The 6,000-nt window shown below is 58.1% G+C and overlaps 1 protein-coding gene across 1 annotated transcript in view; it reads left to right on the plus strand.

The window, feature by feature from the left end:
- The window catches only part of SND1 (staphylococcal nuclease and tudor domain containing 1), a 423,281-nt gene extending 417,625 nt beyond the window's left edge, over positions 1-5,656 (plus strand). The window contains exons 19-24 of the mRNA XM_040259576.1: positions 111-234; positions 1,108-1,177; positions 2,116-2,229; positions 2,936-3,139; positions 4,876-4,920; positions 5,030-5,656. Coding sequence (XP_040115510.1) covers positions 111-234; positions 1,108-1,177; positions 2,116-2,229; positions 2,936-3,139; positions 4,876-4,920; positions 5,030-5,095 — 623 coding nt within the window. The 3' untranslated portion in view covers positions 5,096-5,656. The remainder of the gene's footprint in view (positions 1-110; positions 235-1,107; positions 1,178-2,115; positions 2,230-2,935; positions 3,140-4,875; positions 4,921-5,029) is intronic.
- The last annotated feature ends 344 nt before the right edge of the window (positions 5,657-6,000 follow it).

Here is a 6,000-nt window from a genome sequence, read left to right on the forward strand (position 1 = left end):
ACAGTCCACATCCTGCCCACTCCCTGGGCTCGTCTTCCACCCAGCTCCACCCAGAGATGAGGCTCCAGGGAACGTGGCACCCAGGTCTCACTCCCTTTTCCTCCCCACAGGCACCCAGCTGGAGAAGCTGATGGAGAACATGCGCAATGACATTGCCAGCCACCCTCCCGTCGAGGGCTCCTACGCACCCCGCCGGGGCGAATTCTGCATCGCCAAATTCGTAGACGGAGAATGGTAAGCCACCTGGACCCGAGCAAGGCAGAGTCTTAAGCAGGAGCAAGAGGAGGTCTGTCTCCAGGGCACCAGCCGGCAGAAACGCCAGCCAGACTTGAGGCATTCACTGTATCGGCCTGCTTTCCACTGAGCAGTCGCTCTTGACCTTGGCCAGCTCTCCAGAGTGGTCCTCTATGTTGCCCATTTGCAACCTGCAGTGTAAACCACAGTTTTTCTGCAGTCGGCCTCTAAGGTACAGGAGTATCCCTCCTCCTCTCTCCTGGGCTCTTCTCTTGGGGGTGCCCTGGCTGGCTGCATCTCTCCAGCACCCCATCACCCCGCACAGGAGAGACGATGTCAGGAGAGGGCAGGGTTGGTGAGGGGATCGCTGCTTCCTGTGAGCCCAAACCAGCCACCACCCTCCACCCCAGCTGCCTGGTACAGGAGTAGCAGCACTCCCAGGCTGCAGGAAGGTCACTTACGTCTGATCTACCAAGGATAGGGCCCATGGCCTTCCCAGGGTGACGAAGTGACTTGGATGCGTTCCCTGCTGCGGCCTCCCAGACAGATCTGCCGGCTAATTACAGCTGCTGTTTAGTGTGCTGGGTTTAAACAGCAGACATCAATCTAGTCATTAGTCTTGTTGCTTTATGCCCCAAGGACACATTAATCTGCTCCACGTGCTCCCCTCTCCCTCCCTCTGCTCCCAGCTATGCTCTGATTCCATTAGATGGAGTCCCGATGGAGTCTGAAAGCTGGCCCCCTGCGATACCCATGGGTGTTCATTCTGAGCCCTGGGCGGGGAAACACTGCATCCCCTGGCCTGCCGTCGCTGAGGCTCCGGGGAGTCTCCTCAGGGCTGTCCCTTGAGCTCTGCCCGTGATGCCATTGCAGGTACCGCGCCCGAGTGGAGAAAGTCGAGTCTCCTGCCAAAGTACACGTCTTCTACATCGACTACGGCAACGTGAGTGCGGGGTCGGAGGTGGGCGAGCAGCACAGGAGGGGCCGGCCCCTAGGTCAAGTCCATCTGAGCTTTAGACCTCCCCCTCCCTCCCTGATGGATGGGGACCCTGTGGGCCTCTCTGCTGCCCGTCTTAAGGGACTGGGAACACCAGTGTCTCTGCTCAGAGGCCTGTGAGCACTGAGCGGTCTCCTGTCCAGGCCCAGTCACAGCCCTGCTTTCTCTCCTGCCCAAACTCTAAAGAGGGGCCATGAAGTCCTATCCCCGTACACCCCGTCTCCTGGTCCACAAGGTGCCTGGGTGCTGATCCCCAGCACATCCCAAACCAGGCTTGCTGAGAAGGGACTGGTATCCCCAGGAGGAATGCCCCTTGGACTGGGCCTGAGAGTGTGTTGACCGTTCCCTGCAGCAAGCAGGAGAGAAAGCTGTCCTTCAGAGCCATGCTGCTCCTGAGGACTGGTGCTGGGGGTGCCCGTGAATAGAAAACCCAGAGCGGGGCCGTGCTCCCAGCCCACCACCCAGGAATACACACAGGACAGGGTCTTACCAACTGGGGTTGCCCTGCACACCTGGGCCAGGACCCTGATCTTAGAGTGCTCTCCCAGCCAGGCACCCCTGCCCCCCAACCCTGCCCCAGCCTGTGGGAAAGTGGTCAGGGAGCCCCTGTCATGGTGGGAAGGCATGGGGAAAAGTGGAGACAGCAGTGAGAGCCCAGTGATCAGGTGGGCGGTGTCAGTTGGAGCCCCCAGGTGTGCCACCACCAGGCCCCGCCTCCCCGGCTTTGCTGACCCTGCAGGCCTGTGCACGTGGAAACAGAAACAAGTCGTGGGTGCGGGAGGGTGCTGAGTTAGAGTGCTCAGGGGCCTGGCCACTTGAATCGTCCCCCAAGAGCAAGGGGGCTTCCAGTGCGTGACGCCGCTGGCCCGGTGTGTCCTCTACAGAGGGAGATCCTGCCGTCCACCCGCCTGGGCACCCTGCCGCCTGCCTTCAGCACCCGCGTACTACCAGCTCAAGCCACAGAGTATGCCTTTGCCTTCATCCAGGTGCCCCAGGATGTGAGTCTCCACCCCTTTCTTCCTCCCAAAGGGGACCATCCCCTGACACATGACCACCGCTGAGGCCCCACCACGTACCCACGGAAACTAAATGCACAGCCATCCTGGGTCCCACCCCCAACCCCCTCGCCCACTCTCACGGTGCTGCGCCCCCACCGTGGCCCCTGCTTGGGGCCTCTGCCTCTAGCCTGCTCAGCTCTGGGCTGCAGTTGTCTCCCAATACTCCTTCCAGTCTCAGACAGTGCCACCAGAAGTGACTGTCCCCAAATAGATTTAACCGGGTCACACCTCTGCCACAAATCCTCGGCTGGGGCCGTCTGGCTGATGGGAGGGGTTGGAGACAGTGATGATGGGGGAGAGGGGCATGGCCAGGGAGGTCTGGGTCAAGGCAAGGCGGCCTTGGTGCATCTGAGTCGGCTCTGGAGGAGCCATGCGCAGGGTTGGGGAGGGGAGCCAGGGGGGACAGGGCACGCTGGGTGAAGACTAGTCTACCAGCTGCAGGCAGTGGCAGGAGGTGAGTCAGGCCCTTGTCTGCCCTGGCAGGGAGGTTATTCTTTGTATTGTAGATGGAAGGGGTCTGAACTGAGCGGGTAGTGAGGTGATGCTGGCACGTCTAGGCACGTCCTGGAGGTCCGGGACCTGGGGCCCTCGCAGCTCTTGGCTGGCACCAGCCTCTCGCGCTGACCTGGGTCTGTGCCTGCCGCAGGAGGATGCCCGGACCGACGCAGTGGACAGCGTGGTGCGGGACATCCAGAACACGCAGTGCCTGCTCAACGTGGAGCACCTGAGCGCCGGCTGCCCGCACGTCACCCTGCAGTTCGCTGACTCCAAGGGGGACGTGGGGCTGGGCTTGGTGAAGGAGGGGCTGGTCATGGTGGAGGTGCGCAAGGAGAAGCAGTTCCAGAAAGTGGTACGTGCTGTGGGGGGTGGGACAAAAATGGTCCGTGCTGTGGGGGTGGAGCAGCCCCTGGTGTCCCAGAGGAGGGTGGGTGCCCCAGGGAGCCAGTGAGGGAGCAGGGACCCACCATCCTGCTGCTCCTCCGGGGGAAAGATAATGGATTTGGGTTTGTTGGGGTTTTTTTAAAAAAGTTAATTGCTTTCCAAATTAATAGGCTGCCGGTTTGGCTGAAAACTGCAGCTGCAAACTGGAGCAGAAAGTTTCCCTTTGCCCATCCCCCCCGGTGACAGGCCAGGAAGCTGTGCCACGGGTGGCGCAGAGAGGGTCACAGCCCGGCGTGCTGTCTCTCCTGTCCTCACGTCCTCCAAGCCCATCAGCAGCTCCCAGCACTCAGTGCCACCTGAGCCACTTACTCAGAAGACTGCCACAACCCCCTCCAGCCTGTGGGGAGCTGGGCCTGAGTCCCGCCTCCTTCCTTCGTAAAACATCTGGCCCTGGGGATCAACCATTGGACACTTGAGTCTCCCGTTCATGAAGTGAGGAGAGCGCAACCAGCCTGACTGCTCCTAGGGTGGACCACGAGGATGGGGTCTGCCAGCTGGGGAACCACCTTGCACAGCTCAGTGGTAGATCTTTAGAGCCAGGCTTCTCCCTCTCAGCACTGTTCCCATCCCAGTTCCCCAGCCTCTCCCCACGACAGGCCAGCCTCCAGGGCCAGGCCAGGCTGGTGGGAAGCCCCCGTGCCCTTCTGCAGTACCCAGCTCCCCCGCCCTCCTGAGCTGGAGGGACTCAAGCAGCAGGGTTGAAACCAACATTCTTCTCTCTCCACTAGGCCTGGCTTCCCCCTTTTGCCTTTCCTCTCTCCTCACGTGCGGAATGGGAGTTGGTGGGTGTGTAGCTCCGGTTATGCGGGTTGATAATTCATTTGGAACAAGACTTCACTGTGGATCACTCCTGTGTCTTGTCTGGACAGGAGGGGCCTGACCCCTAGTCTCCTTGCAGTTTCTTGGATCACTCCTAGGAGTCAGCTTAAGTTTCACTATAAACCTGGAGATCTTAGTATCCCCCATATGGAACTACCCGTAACGCTTCTGGTGTCTGTGTGAGTGCTAAGTCGCTTCAGTCGTGTCCAACCCTGCAATTCTATGGACTGCAGCCCACCAGGCTCCTCTGTTCGTGGGATATTCCAGGCAAGAATACAGTGTCAAGAAACACCTAATGTGTTTATTCATTCACTTACTCATTCTTTCAGTAAATGTTTTTGAGGATCTGCAAATCTCTGAATAAGAGACAACATTCCTGCCCCATGGAACTTGCATTCAAACATGAGGAGACAAAGAATAAAAAAGTCAACAAAATTAGACATTAGACAATGAGTGCGATGGAAAAAGAGAAAGTAGAAGTAAAGGGAATCAGGAATGTGGGGAAGTGGTCATAATTTTCAAAAGGGGATCATATGAGGTCTCGTTAAGAAGGTAACTCTTAACCAGAGGCTTGAGCAGGCAGGATAGGTAGCTAGGTGGAAAGGAGAGAGAAGCATGTTTCAGGCGATTGGAACAGCCAGCAGAGTCTGGAAACAGCAAGGAGACGGCGACTCTGCACTTGGATTTTCCTTGGAAGGAGCTGGGAACCCCTTGTGCAGGAGAGTGATGTGACCTGACCTGGGCCTCTGCAAGGCCCCTCTGGCTGCTCAGCTGCAAGTACCCCCACCTTGACCATCCATCCCGTTGTTTTCTTGTCCCCCCCAGATCACAGAATACCTGAACGCCCAGGAGTCAGCCAAGAGTGCCAGGGTGAGTTTTTGCCGCAGGAGCCCCAGAGGGTGGTGGGAGAGGGGCTTTGGCCATCCGGGTTCCAGCCTCTCCCGCCTTCCCTGACGAGCCGTTTGCTGTTTTCTCACAGCTGAACCTGTGGCGCTACGGAGACTTCCGAGCCGACGACGCAGATGAGTTTGGCTACAGCCGCTAAGGAGGCACCGGGTCTGACCCGCAGCACCGCTCACGCCAGCACCCCTTCTTCTGCCGGGAGGGTGTTTTCAGCTCCAGACCTCAAATCGGGGCATAGATTGGGTCCAGCTTTGCTTCAGTGTCTGGGAATGTCTCGTAGGGTGGCATCTGGGCAAGGGGTAGGAAGAGCCCCCCACATCACGGCTTTTAGGGGGCAGGCATTGTCTTCCAAGAGGACAGGCACTGCCCTCCGCTGTCTCTCCCAGCTGATTTTGTTTCTATTTGGAGGTTTGTGGGGTTTTTTGTTCTTTTTTTTTTTTTCAATTGTCCTCAAATCAGGAAGAAACATGAAAGACTTTGTCCTAATCAGGGGCTTAATCCTGGCCCCAAGGCCGGCTGCCGACTGGCACCCCACGTCCACCCCAGACCACCCTTCTCCCCGGCTCTCTGTCCAGCTGTTGATTATGTGGTTTTTCTGATATGTCCATTCTCAAATGCCAGCGTGTCCACATCTGCCCCTTTGCCCAGCCCTCCCTATTTCTGTATTTAAAGCTTTTGAGGCCCAATAAAATAGTACATGCTGTCTGCAGCTCTTATTGGTGATGGTGGAGCCCAGAGCCCAGAATCTCAACAACTCCAGCCAGGAGGCGACTTGGCACTCAAATGACCCCCAAGTGTGCCTGACCACGCTCCCTGAAAACAGCCAGTCACAGGAATCAGGGCAGAACTTCAGAGCAACTCCCGGGGCCTGATGGGCATACCTGGCACCACAGCTATCGTGCAGAAGCCTGCAAGTCTTCTCTTTTGACTCATCTGCACGTGACTGCTCTCAAGAACCTCAGCAGCTCAGCATACGGTGCCCAGGTGAGAGGTTGCTGGGCCTATCCTTTGGCCAGACCCACCAGCACCCCCCAAGGGACCAGCAGG

The sequence above is a fragment of the Oryx dammah genome, unplaced genomic scaffold (assembly GCF_014754425.2).
Source record: "Oryx dammah isolate SB20612 unplaced genomic scaffold, SCBI_Odam_1.1 HiC_scaffold_18, whole genome shotgun sequence".
NCBI lineage: Eukaryota > Metazoa > Chordata > Mammalia > Artiodactyla > Bovidae > Oryx > Oryx dammah.